A 20,010-nucleotide genomic window follows, 5' to 3' on the forward strand; every position below is an offset into this window, starting at 1 on the left:
GCTTGTGGCAAATAGTTAAACATTTTAACCTATACAAAATTGGAGCAACATGAATAATCATAATTATAAAATATTGTAGCATTAATCATCCCCTAAGATATTTATTAATTTTTTATGCAACAAGATTTTCGGCAAAGTGTCTGCACACGTAATAAATCATACTATAGTACAGTTTATCTATTGAATTCATGCATTAAAGCTTTAATGGTCTTGTTTGAACTAAAGAAACTATAAGGAAAAGAGGAGTCATGTATATCAATCAAGAATGTTTATTCTTATCTCTAATTCCGATTTGTCTAAAAAAATTTATATGTGCTATGAACTTCTCTAGCACAATTCATTGTTTTGACGTGTTTTGACTAAGATTAATCTAATGTAATTTAATAGAAGTCGGATAAGGTTATTTATTTTTCTTTAGATTTAAATAGAAACATAAACTATGAATTAAAACCATAGGTCATAGTATCTTAATCATGATTATGATTTAAAAAATTATAAAAATTATTTAAAAAAAAAAAAAAAAACTCTAATCATCTACGAAGAGTAATTATAATCTATCTTTTCTTAATCGAGGTTACGTGAATCCTGAATATAATTCATATACATGGTTTTGTTTATTTTTTATTTCAACCACCTTGTTTCCTCTTTCCTTTTTCCTTTTTAGTCTCTTTTGTATGAACCAAAAATATTTATTTTATTAATACTCAAGTCCGGCTTTTTTATTCACTCACAACCTCGACTGACAAAGGGAAAGGAAACATTTGAAAAAACTTAGAGTACCTTGTGTATTTTTCTTATTAACAACCCTTAATTATATTAATTGCTTCTATATTACCGTATAGGCATTATTTATTGCTTTATATATTGATATTATACAAATAAAAATACTATGTATGGGGACTGTTTAACGCCCAGCACGACTTGTTTGCAAATGTACGGCGCTAGTATTGTAGCAAAGCTCAATAAGTTTTTAAACGATAATTATGAATAAAAACAGAATGAATGTACATAATCCAAGCTCAACACAGAGTTTATATTACAAGAAAATGATACCACGGGGAGTAATTTGAATTTTTTGACGGAAATTCGACTCTCTCTTAGTGTTTAAAATAACTCTAGTGGCTATTTTTGTACATCGAACAGTCCCTACGCCGGTGTCACGTAATTTCACATTAACTGTTGTAGTTCCCCGCTGTATGATATACTAATTATTATATATTTTATGGAAATCAAGAGAAAAACGAAAGAGAGAAGAAAAAAATATAAAAATATAGCATAATCCCCCAACAACAGCTGATGCCCACTTAATTAGATAATATTTATAGCACGTCAACCCAAAATGAAGCTAGAATCATTTTTCTCAAAATTGAACATGGTATACTTTTTCCAACAAATTATAATTCATTTCAATGAACAAATGATTCTGATTAATCCTTTGTAGGCACTGCAAATTGTACTTAAAGTAGCCAAAATTCACCGCTACATTTATAGAATTGAGAAATTAATCAATTAGATTTCTAATACAATATTGGAGAATATAGGATGTAAACGATGCAATTATATTTCAAGACCTAACGATGGAATGAATAGATGTGTTTGGATTTAAATCGTCAATGACACATTTTATAAAAATGAATTAGTTCTGAACCAATTTTAAAACTATATTGATTGTCCGAAATAGGTGAAAAAAGAGGAGATGAAGATTGATTGCGTTGTCTCGGGGAGTCCACGTTAAGGTGAGCACTCTTGTTGGGACTTTTTATTCAAGCCGCAGACGTAGGAATTGAGAGGCTCTACAATCCGAGCTTTATGTGTGGCTTGACACACCCCTTGCTCCCTCCTGGATGAAGACAAACAGCCCGTGCACACATGCCAGTTACTTAGTTTTGCCCTCGGGATCCTACGCAAACCACCTGCAGTTCATGTGACACCTTGGCTTCCATGGAGATGTTCTCGTCCTAAAAGAGGCCAGCCTGCTTCAGAAGGTGACCGAGGACTTACTGGACTAGTGCGTCTTAATAGCCTCAACAAGACCTGCTTCAGCTTTAACACGTAGAAATTGTACAACCGGATCTCTTGTAGAGGCCCTGTAGACCAGTCCGAGTCATTGATCTTATCACTGATGAAAATCTGTTGGTTCACTAATAAGTTCACGATGCTATTCTTAGTGCCAGATCTGTTGTGCTCCTTATTGGTAGGGGTCCTTCCCGAAAAGCCTACCATCAGCGAGTTTCTGCGTGATATGATAAATTAAGACTTGATATCATGATTATTTATTTGTTTATAGAGTTTATTTTTCTTTTCTCTCATCAGAAGTATAATAGTTTTTAAAGAAGTCGGTTCGAACTCTTTATAAAAAGGTGCAACATTGATGTTTGATATGTTCTATTATATAATATATTAGAATTGAATTAAATGCACTCACTTTATACTAATGAATACAAAAATGCATTACAAATTACTTCAATTGGGGGAGACTCATTTTAAATGTTAAATTATGTGTGGAAGATACATTTATGATATAATATATGTATGAGGGCGAAACTTCCTAGGGTGAAACTGCCCAGAGCGTAACATGCTAGAACCTTTTAATATTTATTTTATGTCTTATACATAAATTTAGCTTATACTTAATATAAATCATGAATTGTTCTGTGAATCATCCGTGTGATATATTTATATTTATTGCCTCTAAATTACATAAGATGTAGTGAATTGTACAACAAAAATGATTTCTACTTTTGTTTGAAAATTTTCTAATCTATGAAATACAGCATACCTATCTGTTTCAGTTATATTTTTTCCCCCTTATGTAAAACGCCTTTTCTTTGGATAACTTATACGAAATGATAACTGACATCATAACATCATCAATAGAGCCGGATTGAACCAACTTGACTTCAATTGAAAGTATGAACTTATAACGTAATTCCATTGAATCTTACTTAAATTGGAGTTGGAGCAACCGGGCTACCTCTTTCATTTGTCAGTCATTTTTTGCGTGAGTATGAGAGTTTGCGTTATGGCTATGACTTATGAGTAAGGATGTCATTTTTGTAATAAAAAAGCTCAATTGACAAAAAAAATAATAATAAGGAAAAACGGTTCTTGGGTGTATTTTTTTCATTTTTTGTTCATTGGTCGTCGTGGTGTTAAATTCTCCCTCTGAACTAAGCTTTCTCGCCCATTTTTGGTGTAAATTGTTTTGAAAATGATTAATAAAATAAATGAATTTAAATATAATAATGATATTTTCCCTGCAATAATGTTATTTTAAATGTAGAAGGTTTTCCTTTTTAAACTAGTAATTCATTTTTTCCTACCAAAATAATATAAAAGACAGCTGATATTAACAAGTGTCTTAATTTATTTAAGAGGAAGGCTACTTAGAAATAAATGTCTTGGTGAGTAAGAATGGAAAAATGAGTGCAAGGAGAAGGCGGAAGCGAGACATATGGTACAACTCAAAGACATCTTTTACTTATGACTTGAATGGTTCACGCTACCTCTTGAAAGTTTGTGCTGTTTTCTTTAGTTAGATTCAATACATAAAAGTTAAGTGAATAAAATATTATTCAGTTTATTCGGTCATCAACTAACTATAATTATAACTCATAAATCAGAAATGGAGACTCGTACTTAACTCCTATTACATTGGGACTTCAAACTCCAAGAGGACTCGATTTGGCCTAGAAAAAAGAAATTTCAGATTTTAACTAGAACTCAGTGTGAGTGACTCGTTATTCGACTAGAATTCGTTGTCAGATTGATAAGGTTCAGATTTTAATAAGAATCAAGCTTGAAACTCACTTACATATGTCCCCAAAAACTCGGAACTTTTCTTGGACTTGGAGATGTTGAACTTTACTTTTCAGACTTCAATCTAACTTATCTCTCAATAATTGAGACTGTATTTATGGTCGTAAAAGTTTATTTTGAACAGCTCCATTAACGAATATGCATATGTATATATACTCGTAACATTGAATTTTTATTTTATATATGTGGAAAGTATTCTATAAAAGAATGTTCCTCATCACATACAATTGTTAATATGGAACTGAACTCTGTTTGCTCTTGAATTTGACTTATATACTCGTATATGTAGACATATATATGTTTGAGTATAAGTCATATGACTGACTGAAAGAAAAAATAATGCCCTTGTTTCATCATCGTTCATAATTGTCATGCAAAGTTTTACACTGAAGACACTAGACAAATAAATTATATTAGGAGGTGAAACTAATGAACCTCTGTTATTCATATTTTATCAATTTTCTTTTGTAGGCTAAGCTCCATCAACTTGCACACATTATTGGATAAAAAAAAATGCTAGTAGTTTATAACATTTTTGGCATTTTTTTACTTTTATAACGGACCTTGTTATATATCCTGATATCTAAAAGACGACTCTTGAACATTTTGACATCTTTAACAGTGTCATTGATGTCAATATTGGGGAGCGCTTGATTCACTATTTGTGCAAATTCATAAGGACCTTTTTAAATACAGTACTACATTATCAGAGATTGGAAGATAGCCAAATGATAGTATAAGAGTAAAAAAATAGTCACAAAATAAGTGAAGGCCTTATTAATAACAACGGATACCTAAATTCCAAAAATAATAACATAAACATGTCCTAGATGAAGATATTCTTTGGAGAAAATAACTAACACATGCTATTATAATATTATTCTAACAGATTTATTCTTTGTAACTCTGGATAGATACAATAAATATAATTAAGTAATACTCATATTTATGCTAATTTAATTAATGAGTTTCGATGGAAATGATAAAGATACAACAAGTACCTGGAGCCTAATTTCTACGAATTACTCTTTTCCATCTATTAATCATTATTTGTCCCGAAAACTTATTTTTAAAAAAACATCCTCATAAAATTATAATATTAAAATAATATGGTTTGCTTGATTGTAAGCAAAAAGTATTAGAATTTAAAAAATACTAACTAAGAATTTTACGACAATAAAATTAATACTTAATAAATCCAAACAAAATTTTGGTATATGAACATTGAATGGATAATGACGATAATTAATTAATAAAATAGGTATACACAAATTATAATAGTAACTACTAATAAGAAAATGAATAGCACGTAGTTATTGTAAAATTGAGACGCTCGTTTTTAGCGTTCAAATCCTGTAGTAAAAGATGTGTTTAGGTACTACTGAATTAACAACCTTTTAACATCAACTGCCTGTTATATATATTTTTAAACAATTTAGACAGAAGATATATGGGAATGCTTACTTCAGAATGGAAAAAATAACACCACGACAATCTCTTAAATAATTAACACAAAACAAGAAAGAGGTTACGGAACTCAAGCTTTAAATCAAGTAGCGAAACAAGGACAAAAGTGATTAAAAGCTGAAAAGGGTATCTGTCAAAATTTACTTTCTTTGTCCGCTAGAAGAAGTGTTTTGTTACTATTTCTACCTTCAAGAGAATAAAACAAATGTACTACCTAGTAACTAGAATAAATTTGTGTATTAATAAATATATAGATAGAGTTTACTTATTTTATTAATAAATTATGTCCAATGATAAGTTTAATGTATCATAATCTTCCGAGAATGGCCTGCTTTGACATCTCTGCTACTTGTCGCTCAACAAAACTTTTTGAACACTGCCAAGAATAATTTTATAATTTAGAAAGAAGGAAATTTCTTGCAACTCTACTAGTCAACTCACTCTTACAAGAACTGTATGGCTTTGCAGCCCAATGTCGCATGAGGCACATGAGGAGTTTTAGAGGAGTTTCATTCTAAAATTCAGCAGGAGGTCTTTTCGAAGGATTAATTGAGTTTAGACAATCAAGTATAGGGAGAAGATTTTTTATATGATTTTGGGAAGAAAATGAATTAATGCTAAAAAGTAGACAACCTTCTACGTTAAAAAGAACATTATTCTAGGAAACCTTTTATAATTATATATATGTATATTAATTTTAGTATGCATTTTTTTTTAAATGCATAACCAAAGATAGACAATAATTTTTACTTTAAAGCAAGGAAACACAACTGGAAGTGTGCCTTAAAATTGAGTTCCCTTTTTTTCCACAAAGACCATCATTCTTCCTATGTTTTATTACAAATGTGGAATAAAGGAAACGTGGCTCACAATAGTTGATTCATTTCATATTAATTTGTTTACTTATTATTTAATTAATAATTAATCATTGTGTGCAATTGTTCTGCTCCTGTATGCAAGTGGGGATTTAAAAGGATCCGTATGAGCTTTCACAAATTTCCCATAAAATACTCCAAAAACATGGCCAAAGAGCATATGGTAATGTTGAAAGAAACGATGAACTTCTACACCAACAGAAAATTCAAGACTATGCAGTCTAAATTTTAGAGTTACTGATTTTATAACTGAATCAGTGGATGAATCCCTTAATAAAGGAAAATCACTACACTAAAGTAAGCAATACTCTCCAATACTATGGATATTGAATATTGTTTGTGTATCACTGAGATGCTCGCTTTTTCCTTAATTCGCCAATGTATCTCCAGAACTTAAGTAAAACTTTCGTTCTATTAAATTTATTAAATATATTCCTCGTCAAGTATTAATTCTGAATAATGTTATAAAATTAAATTATAAATCTACAAGCGGTTGAAAAATGATGTCATCCCATCAAAGTAGCCGAATCTGGCGAGATACTTCTCATCACCACCAACTAAAAACAAACACTGGTATAAACTATCACCAATAGATTGCAGTTGGAGAATGAGAGACAAGAAGTTCTGGGATGGCAATGTTTAATGATTTCTATGACTAACTCTCTTTGGAATTATTGGAATCTGGGTTCTCAGTGAACAAAACTCCTGAAGTTGCACTTGTCAAAATCATAACCTATACTAAGCTTGTCGAGCAGTTTTGTGCCTTAGTTTATTAATAAAAAATAATTAAAACAGTATGTCAATGTGGAAATATTGGATGCTGATCTTGAGCCATATGACAAAATTACTTGGAATTGAACGTAAATTGACGTAACAGCAGGACTCAGATAAAAAAAACCACAGTCATATCAGTCTCAGCTTACCTGACACGAAAACAGAATACTGTCATTATGACTTGATTAAAATTTGCAAAGGGAAATGGAAAAATATTCAAGTACAGAAGTGTCAAGACTTGAATGGAGATTATAATAGACAACTTATGCAAGTTTTCAAGGTCATTGCTTCAACATATTAACCTAATCGTAGGTTTTTCTGTGTAGATTTTCTGATAATTCTGTGAAAAGTTCAAAATTTTGGTTTTGTTCATAAAATAAAATATTTTTTCCCCTTGTTTCTAGTAGTTGATGATATTTTCAGCAATTTATTAAATAAACATTTTATAATTAATTTGCATTGACATTACCATATTTTGGTGAAAGAGCTGCAAGTTGTTCCCTAAAGTCAAGGTATATACGCTAGCAGGCATTTTAGTAAATTTTGCATTATCTAATTCTTAATTAATAGAACTAATAGATTCTACTCTATGGAGCAGTAACTTATATTTTCTTTCCTCCAAAATCCTATAATTTATTTTTTTTAATAACTTTGAGATATTTTCTGCTTTTTTGCATCTAATCTTTTTGAGCAATGACAAGCTACACCAAAATTCACTCGTGATACATTTATATAAGTTAAACCCATCCTATTTTACTGTAAACGTAACTCCAGATAATTCCTCATGTCATATTCGAAATATTAAAAACAATACTTCCAGGAAACGGAAGAGATGAAGTTTATTTATGTTTCAATAATATTATACCAAATGGAATTTTAGGTATATTTGTATAATTTTGAATTTGAAATGAAAATATTCGAACAAATAATTATGTAGAATACTTCCACTATGCAATACAAAGCTCAATCACCATGCATGAACATCAAATTCATCAAATTCTCGAAAGTTATGGTCAATTGTTTGAAAGATAAAAATCGATATCAAGGAAGGATATTAATATATTTCTTGTAGATAAAAGACTGTCATCATCAAGTTAGGAATTATGTATAAATTAATAGAAACAACGCCTTCACTTCCCCTAATCAAGTACCTGATTCAGTAGTCCATAGGCCCTAGTTACTAGCTCTGTCATTTCAGTTGTTGAAGTCAAAGAGACAAGGTACCTGAAGTTTAAAGGAGGAAGTGAGTGACTAGAACTTATTATTATGTTCTAGTTATTGTTCATTATTTTCTTCGTTTTTATATTCTTCAATCTTAGCTAGGAGTGAAGAAAATGAAAGATAACTAAGACCGTAGAACTGAAGGGGAGGGGGAAACTGATCAGGAAATCAGTCCTGGAATAGATTCAACACTACTAAGAAATATTATAATACAATATCGAATGAAATACTATGTAAGTAGTAAGATTCAAATATTGTAAAATATATTTATTAATCTGATTCTTTTTTAAACATTGTGGAGAAATAGTGGGAGAATGATCGTCTGGCAGTACTTAAGAGCTAAATAGTAGATGGGATTTAGCAAACCACCAGATAATTTCAAGCCTTTTTTCTGTTTCTTTTTCGAGGACAGGTATTGTGATAAAATAAACTATAAAGACGTGAGAAAGTGAAAAGAGGGGAAAGGAAGATGGATTAGAAACGGAATATGGTAGGGGTAAAATATCTTACCTCTGTCTAAAGGAATAAAAATTACTTTCACATTCATCCACGAATCATTTCCAGATAGGCTCAATGATGATGAACACCTTTCCTGATCCATAATTTCTTTTCGGCTGTTTTCATTCATTTTAATAAGTTAATTCTTGCATCAGAGGTGTCTGCAGAATTGGGGGCTTCATTTATGTTTTTTTAAAATTTTAGAGTTGAAATTCCTCCCCCCCTCCTTGAGTCTGAATTTTGACAAATTTGATAAGGTAACGGCAAAAACAAATCCTCCACTTGGGGAGGGCTCAAAATGTTCCAATCCACCCCCTCCGGCCGCCCCTTTGTATGATTTAAGGCAGCTGTCTTTATGTATTATGAACTCAACAAAGATATTACATAGGATTTTGATTTTTAGATTAATTTAAATCAATCAAACAACTTGATACAATTTAAAAATGCAAGATTAAAAAAATCGAAGGGGACAACAATTTAAACTAAACAATAGCGATGTATAAACCTTATTTATTTCTATATTAAGGCAAAATATCTTTAAGGAAAATTGGCTTTCAGGCAAAATGTCCTAAGGCAAAGGGATTTAAGGCATAAGTATCTAGCTCCTATGAAAACACTTTCTACGCCCTTGTTAATTAGCCATATGTCTTATTTATAACTAAAATTCAACGAAATTCCCTTACGTCCAAAAGGTTTGCAAAGAGATAACTTAAACTAATACCTACTTTGATCAAAGTAATTTTAATTGTTATAATTATTTTGAAGCAGAATGAGAAGCGTTCAAGACTCCCTGTTTGAGATTAAGTGCGTTAAATATATAATATACTAAAACTAACAGGACAAATTAGTGTTCATATGATGACAAAAGATGGTGACTCATTCACCAAATCAAATTGAGTCTATTTATTTTCTTAATTAATTAGGTATTCATTAGTTGTGTAACATCAGCCTGACAAAAAAAAAATATACATAGGGATATGTCAGTGCGTAAAATATGCTATAAAAGGAACAGTTTATTTGACTCTGAATCCTTGTTAATAATTATTAATGAATTATGGTATATCATCCTGTAGAAAAGATTATCAGTGAATATTTTTATCGGAGAAGAACTCAACAATATTTTTTGTTGTTTTAAATTGGTTTGTGATATCAACTTCTCTAACATGAAATAAATACATGAAACAAAAAGAAAATAAAAGATTATGACTTGAGCGTATTATAATAACTATGTAGTTGATTGACTCTCTAACTATAAGGTTATAATATCTTTGTATGTAGGTATAACTATTTACAAATGAGCTACATCTACTTAGGCTTCACCAACTTAGTTCTAATTGATTAACATTTAAAATATCATATAATAAGAAGAGATCCTAAATATAATTAATAATAACATAATGAGTATGAGTTATTACACACATAGTATTAGCTTCTGATGGAGGACTTGTTTTAACATCTTACAATTAGTATGATGCCTCAAAAAAAAAAAAAAAATGGTAAAATACATGGAAGGATTAATATTTAATTATTATACTTCCTGACTAAGAAATCGCAGGATGAACACAAAATGAATGTTTTCAGTTTTGAATAAGAATTAATAATCACTTAATGGAATTACTATAGATTTGAGGAAGGTGCGATGCCTTGGAGAGTAACACTTCTTAATGGTTCTTCAAGAAGTGCAACAGTGGATAGGAGCCTTGCGTGAAGTAATCCACTTTCCGTATCAGGATCAGCCAAGAGACACAAAACAAACTGATCCGCAGTACGTGCAAGGGCCGTCCATCCTTTATCACCAGAAAGAAGAAGAGTTTCTATGCGTGAGTCTGAGGCGGATACCTTATCCCAGAGATGTGAAGCAATGGCTGCAGATGCTGTTCCTTCATCCTGGGACTGAATAAGGGAGGATAGAACGTTACCTTCTCTTGTAAAAAGAACTGCAGAGTGAATGCCTTCTTGACATGTCTCTTGAAGAATCAACTGTAGAGACTTGGGACTTAGAAGCATCATTTTGTCTGAACCTCTTTTAATCGAAGAGGGGAGTTTCTATTAATTGAAAGAGTGGGAGAGAGATATGAAGATAATAACTTAAAAACTGACAATTATGAGAAGGGTGACGTACGATTTACGAAGCTGTTCGAAATATATGAGCTCAGCTGTAGGGAGGAAAAGAGATAATAGCGCAAGACATAAGGAAAGAATAACAAATTAAAATCGTACGCGCGCACGATCTTTTAGAGAGCTAGCTCTTTCTGATGATTTCAAAAACGAAGTACATAGCATAAAATGCTATTTGTTCTATACTGCGCGCTGCTCAGCTCTCGATTCTCCTCTCATATTATTTAGTACTTATTGACTATTACTACTATTATTATTATTAATAATAGCTGGCTGGGGTTCATCTCTCAAATTAAGTGACTGTCGATTATTATTTCTTGAATCTTCCTGAGCTGGACCCCCTAATCGTTCATATCTTTGATCAGTTCTGCTTACATATACACTTGTACCCGTTATGGAACGTCCTTCTTCTCCATCGGAGGCGAACCGTCATGCTGAGGATGAAGAAGATGAAGATGAAACTACAAGGTGGATGTTTCCTTCCATCTCCCACTGGTTGGAATCTCTTCCAAATCATCAAGCTCTTGCGACTGCATCTCTTCTTATTTTTGTTAATTTCATCAACTATATGGATCGCTCTATCCTGGCAGGGATGACAAGCTTCGTGAAAAAGGATCCTTCTTTTCATTTCTCTCAAGAGGATGACAAATACCTTGGATTTTTACAATCTGCTTTTGTCTTTGGCTATATGACAACGGCTCCTTTCTTTGGTTTTTGGGGGGATCGGAAGAGTCGAAAAATCCTATTACTCATTGGTATTCTTTTCTAGTTTTAACTTCTATTCAACACAAAGAACTTGAATTTAACTTTAATAATACAATGATATTGATATAAAATAATTTCAATTTTCAGGGATAACCTTTTGGTCCTTTGCCACACTATTTGGTTCATTTATGCAAAACTATTGGCTGTTTATTCTATTTCGAGGACTTGTTGGTATAGGAGAAGCATCTTACTCTACAGTTGCTCCAGCTATTTTATCTGACTTGTTCTCTAAAGATGTACGCTCAAGAGCATTAGCACTCTTTTATTTTGCCATACCAGTGGGCACTGGGCTTGGCTACATGGTGGGTGCCAATGTAGCCGCTGCCTCTGGGAATTGGAGATGGGGTATGAGAGTCACCCCATTTCTTGGATTTTTAGCTGTTCTACTCATTGTTTTCTTTATGATTGATCCTCCTAGAGGGGAGAGTGAAGGAGCCAATATGCATGCCAGTTCCACAAAAGAAGACATCCATGCACTTCTCAAAAACAAGAGCTTTAAATATCTAACATGTGGTTTCACATGTGTTACTTTTTGTGCTGGTTTGTATTTGTTTATATCTCTTATTAGTTCTCAAAGAAGGCAATTCTCTAATCATGGTTCAATTTTAGGAGCTCTCATGTGGTGGGGGCCACGCTTTGCATTTTTAGGAGCTAAAATAGCATGTGGCGATAGAATTGGTTGTCAGAACATTGAGCCGGGCACAATTTCCTATCGTTTTGGCATTGTCATGACGTTTGCTGGAATCGTAGGTGTTCCTGGAGGATCCTACATATCTCAACTTTTACGACAACGTTTTGAGAATGCTGATCCCTTGGTCTGCGGTTTCACTCTACTAGCTAGTGTCCCTGTCTTATTCTTTGGCTTGATTTCAGCTCAATACAACATTGGTTTATGCTATGGACTCACCTTTATCGCGGGTAGATTACTCAATACTAATGTGATTATACCATTCAATTTAATATTTGGTGCTACTTTAAGGTCTACTCCTCAACTGTAATTGGTCTATCGTCAGTGATATGACTTTATATATCGTGATACCAACAAGAAGGAGCTTTGCTAGTGCCTGTCAGATATTAATGTCTCATCTCCTAGGAGATGCTTTCTCACCCTTCCTCATCGGGTTTCTTGCTGATGCAATGCAGCCTATTATAAGGGAGAATGGAAATGCTATAACCTCAATTTTTTTTCAAGGAGTAAAGTTTTAAGTTTGATTATTATTTCAGGATATTCCTAATCTTTGGTATTCTTAAACTCTTTTCAGAGGCCCGTATCAGAGACACCTAGTGCTTTTGAAGATGATACTGCAAATTTTGTTGCACTCCAGTATTCGCTTTTTTCATGTTGTTTCTTTCAGATCGCTGGTGCATTCTTCTTCCTATATTTATCATTTTATATATTGGACGACAAGATGAAGGCATGTCGGGAGGTGTGCGTCAATAAAGATGATAGTGAAGTTGTTCCCATCATAAGAGATTCAGATTCTAATTGTGCATCAACAATGCGTCCAGAAGAAGAAGAAGTACATAGATGATTATATTATTAGGGAAGTCTCGATTTTGTAATTAATATTATTATTCCAATGTGCTTATAGATATTTCTAACTTTGTTTAAGTTAATTTTATCTTTTATTACTCGTCTAATGGTCATCAAAAGATATTTATATTAATAGATTATAACCATGTGTTACCTGAATCATGACATTTTTTTAAAAATAAAATGCTTATTTTTATAAGTCCTTTCATCTAATCTGCAATTACTCAAAATATGATATCATTTCCACTTAAGTACATCAACATACAGAAAATTGAACGTATTTATAATACAATACTAATACAAAATCAGTGTTTTATATAATTTGGACTAACAAAGCTAAATGACCCTTATTTACTATGAATTTTTTGACAAATTTATGGTAGTATTTGAATTCTTGCGCTAAAAAAGGATATTATTAAGGAGAATATCAATATGAAAGTTCATGATTTAAATTTCTTTTATCGGTATGCAAATATTTTTCTATGGAAAAATGAAAAAAAGTTCTATGGAACTTTTGAAAAGTAGTAAACTTTCAAAACTAAAATATATAATGAAAATTCAAACCATTCTACTGTATATCAATAAATAATAAAATAGCATTTATTTAATTGATGAATATATTAAATATATAATATAATATAATAGGTGTCTGTCCCTCATAAAAACGCATAACTAAAATAAAAGTTGTTCAGAATTCTGAGTCAAGGTCATAAGGCTATGTTTCATTCTGGTCGGACCAGATTCTTGGGATCAGGAGAGAAAGTTTGTTTTTTCGCTAATAAGTTGATTTTTTTTTAATAAAACAAGATCGATTACCCGTGTCTCAAAGTTTTCTTTCTAAGGAATAGGTTGTAGATTCGAAAATACACCAAAAAATTATAAAATGGAGAAATGACGAGCATGATTTGTGAACATTGATAAATTTGTCCGACTCGTAACAATTTATCACAATCTTAAACTAATCAATTTCTTAACTTATCCTAAATTATATTTATCCTTTAACTGAATAATTTATTTTATACCCAGAAAAATTAAAATTTAATTAATATTATGTACTTCCGGCATTCATTTACCATTTTTTTTTACATAAGTATAAAAATAGTTTTTATTTCGTATATAATAATACAAATGTAATATTAGAACTCATCTGTTAGTTCGAATGCAGTGTGGCAATGTTTTTGTTGTTGTATTGATGATGGCGAATATTTTATCTTCAGAAATCAAAGCAGAATTCTTCACCACAACGTTGAAAAGTTTATCGATATTTTAGGAATATAGCTAGAAAAACAGTGTTCAGATTTACAAGTTGTTGATGGTTTTTCATAGGATATTGGATAAAATACAGGGTAAATACTCAATTACTATAACTTATTAAAAACTATAATAATATCCTCAACTAAAAGTAAAGTTATTCTAAAATATGACTACACATAGTGTAAACAAAACTGTAAACATAATAAGAATCTCTGATCATTGCTAAAAGACTTGAACGTATATCACTTCTACATAAGTTTCTAAGAAGTTCATTTCTAGTTGAAGATATTAAAGTAACGGTAGTTGAGTATCTACTTTTATTATTTTCCTGATTTAAGGTTATAGTTATATATTTTTAAAGATGTGCAGACTTTTGGATAATGATTGTGATATATATCCGACAATATAAATACTATTCCTTGCTGGTGTTGAAGATCCTCTAGAGAAAGTTATATAGCAGGGAGATTTTCCCATAAGTTTCTCAATTTGCATATCATATTGATCTACTTTCAGGGATAAGATTTTAGAAATTATTATTCGCTGTGGTATTTAGTAAATTGTATCTCTCTTGGGATGGCCATTTGGTTAGAACTTTGGAGCCCTTCATGGGAATTTGTGAAAGCTCACATCCGGATCCTTAGTAATGCCGTCATAGGCCTGCTTTCATCCAGGAGCAGAACACTTGTACACCATTATTAACAAAGTAATAACAAAAAAAAACAACTTTGGAACCACTTTTTCCTTTATTATAATTTATAAAACAAAGCCTCCTCATGTAGAAAAAAAGTGAACGCGATTTTAAGACGCACTTCCAGTTATTTTTAGCATTCCTTGTGTGATCAGATTTGAGTTCGTAAAAAAGAGGACACTTCCTTGCGGGGGGAGAGGGGTTGTTAACCACGTTTTCCTTCGTTATAATTTATATAACAAAGGAAGAATGAGTCAGCCTCTTCGTGGGGAAAAAAAGTGAGAGCGATTCTAAGTTGTTTCATTCCTTACGTAGCCATAGTTAAATTAGTTATTTATCTCTATTAGCCATCTAAATTGGGATTCATGAAACCTATGTGAAACCAGGTATTTCTGATATCTGTGATATTAATTGTAAATCAAGAGGAAATAAGTGCTTTTATACGTATTCATTCGATTAAATAGTGATATAAGAGCATGTTAAGTCTTTTTGAGGACTTTGGCTAACTTTTGACTGCCTGGATTTCTGCTTTTCTTTGTTGGAAAGTTATCGAGTAAGAAAGTAAGAAATTTAGCTGTTCCTTGTCTTCTAGTATGTTTAATAAAATATAATATACAGGGGTGTCAAAAAATCTTAAACAATTTAGATTTGGCAGGCAACATTTTGGCGATTAAGTATACTTCCTGCAATCTTATTAGGCAATCTGAGTTCAATCTCTCTCTTCTGATATAAAAAGAGGACCATTAAATATATTTTTATTAGTCAAGATGAATCATCTAAGAAAAGCAGTAGAGTCTTCATTTTTTGGCAAATCATCCCTTCAAATTTATCATATTTCAAGACCTTCAATCAGTCTCAGTTCTGTTAAATATAACATTAAAAAGATTCGAGAAACTGGAAACAATGATGATAAACCAAGAAGTTGATGCCCAAGGTACACTCGGAACCCGAATAATATCTGGAAAGTTGAATGAAAATACACAGAAACCCCAACAGATTAATGGCAAAAATGGTTAAGATCAACGTGTCAAGGATTTCGATTAATCAAATCATCCATAAAAACCTGATGGTTTTGCTGAAGTTTTGTTATGGTCAGAATCTCAGGGAAGATCTATGGATTAATTGCATTCAAAGAAGAAAACGTTATTAGAACTTTGCACGTAGAGAGGAAATATTGTATTTTTGGATGAGAAGAAATGGGACCTGGATAAAAAATTGAACCGTCAAAATAACCAAATCATGGCCTCATCACTAAAAGATGTATCCTTTGACTAAAGAAAAATTCAGAAACAGGTTACTTGTCCAAAGAGAAAAAAACAGTATTCTTAGAAACACAATTTGTAGTTACAAATCTGCCTCGACAAGACTAAAGAATTCCCTAGCCTGGTAATTATATTCCTTGATGATATGAATCCTCCAGGTGTAAAATTTATGTCATCTGGTTGCTATACACTACGCCAAATGGCTATCAAAAGTTTTATACTACCTAAAAATTCGGATGTTTCGATCACAATTCTAATTCATAGACATAGAGGACCAAAGATGGAGCAATATTTTTGTATTTATAGTGAGAGTATCTCTCCAAGCGTGGATGTATGCTCCTCAAGCCTTAAGTGCACCTAATAGTGACCTGAATTTAATAAAACCCCTCCTTAAATATTAGTCCATTAAGTCAGACATATCGAATCTCAACATCAAAAAAAAAAATTCAAGAACTTATAGTACACGTCCAAGAAACTTGTTGGATTAGCTCTATTTGACAGTGAATTAAGTTCAAAATCAAAACGACAGATAATGAAGGCTATACAAAATTTGAGTTATGAAACTCAAGAAAGACCGTTATTTAGTCTGAAATGAATTAATATACAAAAACTTGGAAGATTTCTCGACAGAAAAATCAAAGAAACCTCCTTTGAAATTTCTTTGAGACGATCCTGACTCATAGAATTATGGAGATGACTACCCACAAGCTCTTGATAGTATCATTCATTTAAAAGTTGTTAATGATCCTGCTGAGGGTGGAGTTGGTATCATTAATTAATATTGTGGTCTACTAACATCTGATGAATCGCAGCTGCAATTCCTCCTCCAAGTGGTCGAAGATCATTGAAGCATATATGTCCTTGATTCAAGCAAAAATACCCATTTAAAATTTTAATTTAAAAACATAAGTGAAATATAAATTTAGAGGAATAATAAATTAGGAAAATATGTGGAAGTTTTATCATTGAAAAAAAAAAATAATAATATTTTCTTTAAGCTGTGATATTTCTTAAGCTTACCCCATAATAATTTTGCATTAAAATGATCATTTTCAACTCAAACTACCCCATAATAGTCTTTAAATACGACTACTACGAAGATGTTGTGTACATATATAAGATGAATTTAGGTTATACATAAAGGTTTTTTTATCGAAAAAAAGGTCAAATTTATGGTAATTTAACCACCTCTGACTATTCAAGTAATAAATTGACCATTTTTAAAGATTTTGGAAATATAACTTGTCAATATGGATAATATTTATTTTACGAGCAGACAAATAGACATATAGCTAAAAATACAAATAGTAGGAATCCTTGCTCTTTTTGACCAATTAGAACCAAACGTTATCAAAAAAAAATTATAAAATATTTTCCATTTTAGATTTATTAGTTTCTTGTGTTATAAAGTTAGTTGTAATACCGAAGATTAAGTAGATATTCAGATCAAAACACTCTTATTGAAAAAAATCGTAAAATTTGAAAACTTTGGACAAGCTAAATATTTTCCAGTACAGTTTAAAATTTATAAAAGATGTCTTTCACCTAAAAGGAAAAATTCGTGACCCTCGCAACTTAAAATTTCTCAAATTTAAAAAATAATATCTAAAAATAATAATAAAAATAATATCTGTGTATCTAATTCTCCATATAGATGAAGAGGATAAATACAATTGAAAAAATATTTTGCTCTATTCATGTTTGAATTTCATGAATGTCCTAGACCTATTTGACAATGAAAACAAACTTTGAAGGAAAAAGGAGTCAATAATTTTGTTTGAGTAGATTGCCTACCTTTTGGATTTATTCCATTTAAAATATATTCACTAGTTAAGGGTTCCTTAGGTCATCCAATGTAGTAGTATTTTTCATCCCCTCTTGAACTACAAAATTTAAGAGAGTGGGGAAAGTAGTTAACATGCTTCATATTGGTATTTTTAACAGCCCAAATCATAACATGTGCATTGTCCTTTGTAATAGCAACAACTTTTTCCTCGATGGATAGCTCGTGGATGGTATTTTCAATGAAAGATAGAATATTATGTGCATTATGGGCGATCATAAATGAAAGGCAAGCTAGGCATCTTTGCTGAAGACAAGAACGACTTTGATGTGAGTTTTGCATACGATTGATGAAATGTGCGATCAAAATAATATGGGCCTTACTGTTACAGGAATTCCAAATATCTGCAGTGAGGGAAATCTTCTCTACATTTGCTAATTCACCCATGAGAGTAGTCTTCATTCTGTTGAACTTAAGAGGGTGTAATTTATTACTAATTGTCTTCTATTACGCAAAACATATCCTGAATCAAGATTGGCGACCAAATTTCGGAATCCCAATCTTCAACACATGAAAATGATCTTTGATAATCATTTCCAAAACAAGATTGTCTATTTTCTTTTTTCGAGGACTTTGTAATACGAAACAAATATTCTAATATATTAGGAAGCATGTTAGACTCTATACTAAACTCCGCAAAATAAAGAGACTTTAGATATTTCACCATATTAGAGGTACTGCTCCCATAACCTATTTTTTGTTTTTTTGTTTCAGAGATTACAAACAACATTTCTGTACATCTTGGTTCTTGTAAAAAATCTCTATATATTATATGGAAATACAACAAAAAAATGACAAACCTTAGAGTTGTAATCATGTAATAAACCAAGTAAGACTAGAAAAACATGGAAGTGCGACTTAAAAAGTGTACGCTTTTTTACTGCCATTCAGAGGACATATTTCAAATATGAATGATTTTACATTTAGTTTATATGTTGACAGTTGTCGATCACACTCCTGCGATTTTTTTTCCTCCACCATGGCTTATACATATTCTGCTCTTGGATGTAGTTCCAACACAAGTAAGGATTCGGAAGTGAGCATTCATTCCTTCCCAATAAAGGACTCAACAATGCTGGCAAAGTGGCTAAAGACAGTGGGATATACAACTGTTTTTGAGTTAAGTATGTTTATGATATATTCTGAATGCACTCCTAGAATCCTAGAGACACAAGTTATTAGACGCCATCAGCTAGTTCAAGATTGTGTAGCAAACATGTTACGTTCAATGTCGCTGTATCTGTGGAACAAGACGTGACAAAGGGAGATCTCTTCACCTCAGGTAATATGTTAATATTATTACAATAGGACGTGTAAACTTTGAATATTTATAATATTTCAGACGTTTGAGAGAGGATGGCATTCCATCACAATGGCCTAATCTTCCTACCTACCCATCATCAACACCAACACCCTCTAGACCAACGAGAGCCTCAACTACCAGGCAAAGACTCTAGGTATAAAACGAATAGTTCAAAGCATTAGAGGTTAATATTTTTTTGCAAAAGACAGTCCACTAGGTACAAAATCTCCACATGGAGATCTCTTCTCAAACATTGCCTTTAAGATTTGTTTTAAATGTTGATTTGATCAAAATAATCCATTCAGATGACAAATATATTTATATTTCTGCCACCCTCGAAGTGGAAGATGACTTATCATTCAGAATATATCATAAACATACTTAACTCAAAAACAGTTGTACACTGTCTAAGATTTTCTGAAAGAATTAACAATAAGCCGGAAAAGGTTGTGCCCTTATCAGTCTATCGGCTCTAGTGGTTCCAGTTCTTGAAACGCTAGAACCAGAACTGACAAAGTCGAACCGACACCTCAATATATTGCTTATAGGTCTCGGTTGTTGTGTTTTTGTTCCTATAATGAATGTATAA

At 31.7% G+C, this 20,010-nt stretch overlaps 2 protein-coding genes and 2 long non-coding RNA genes across 7 annotated transcripts; 2 read left to right on the plus strand and 2 right to left on the minus strand.

The window, feature by feature from the left end:
- Nucleotides 1-9,513: 9,513 nt before the first annotated feature.
- On the minus strand, nt 9,514-10,664 carry LOC121120859 (uncharacterized). The gene has a single exon (XM_040715755.2). The coding sequence runs from the start codon at nt 10,662-10,664 to the stop codon at nt 10,272-10,274; it is 393 nt and encodes a 130-aa protein (XP_040571689.1). The 3' UTR covers nt 9,514-10,271.
- A 379-nt stretch (nt 10,665-11,043) lies between these two features.
- Nucleotides 11,044-13,284, plus strand: LOC121120858 (protein spinster). The gene is made up of 5 exons (XM_040715754.2): nt 11,044-11,527; nt 11,625-12,077; nt 12,147-12,455; nt 12,517-12,731; nt 12,800-13,284. The coding sequence occupies exons 1-5, from the start codon at nt 11,167-11,169 to the stop codon at nt 13,067-13,069; spliced, it is 1,608 nt and encodes a 535-aa protein (XP_040571688.1). The 5' UTR covers nt 11,044-11,166; the 3' UTR covers nt 13,070-13,284.
- An 809-nt stretch (nt 13,285-14,093) lies between these two features.
- LOC121120402 (uncharacterized) lies at nt 14,094-15,140 on the minus strand. Of its 2 annotated transcripts, none has more exons than XR_011780843.1 (2): nt 14,641-15,140; nt 14,094-14,424 (listed from the first exon to the last, which is right to left on the minus strand). It is a non-coding gene; the product is annotated as an uncharacterized lncRNA (long non-coding RNA). The 2 variants fall into 2 exon arrangements; XR_011780842.1 differs by having other exon boundaries at nt 14,094-14,438.
- Nucleotides 15,141-15,192: 52 nt separating this feature from the next.
- Nucleotides 15,193-19,695, plus strand: LOC121120401 (uncharacterized). Of its 3 annotated transcripts, none has more exons than XR_005865043.2 (4): nt 15,193-15,574; nt 18,833-19,400; nt 19,461-19,575; nt 19,627-19,695. It is a non-coding gene; the product is annotated as an uncharacterized lncRNA (long non-coding RNA). The 3 variants fall into 3 exon arrangements; XR_005865042.2 differs by having other exon boundaries at nt 15,241-15,574; nt 19,631-19,695; XR_005865041.2 differs by having other exon boundaries at nt 19,461-19,690.
- The last annotated feature ends 315 nt before the right edge of the window (nt 19,696-20,010 follow it).

Source organism: Lepeophtheirus salmonis, chromosome 6 (genome assembly GCF_016086655.4).
Source record: "Lepeophtheirus salmonis chromosome 6, UVic_Lsal_1.4, whole genome shotgun sequence".
NCBI classification, from domain to species: domain Eukaryota; kingdom Metazoa; phylum Arthropoda; class Copepoda; order Siphonostomatoida; family Caligidae; genus Lepeophtheirus; species Lepeophtheirus salmonis.

Bases quoted from the DNA above. Each gene is read 5' to 3' on its own strand.
- LOC121120858 (XM_040715754.2), top strand. From the start codon at position 11,167: ATGGAACGTCCTTCTTCTCCATCGGAGGCGAACCGTCATGCTGAGGAT. The intron at 12,456-12,516 runs GTAGATTACTCA...TGCTACTTTAAG, and splicing joins TGGACTCACCTTTATCGCGG to GTCTACTCCTCAACTGTAAT. The intron at 12,732-12,799 runs GTAAAGTTTTAA...AACTCTTTTCAG, and splicing joins CCTCAATTTTTTTTCAAGGA to AGGCCCGTATCAGAGACACC.
- LOC121120859 (XM_040715755.2), bottom strand. From the start codon at position 10,664: ATGATGCTTCTAAGTCCCAAGTCTCTACAGTTGATTCTTCAAGAGACA.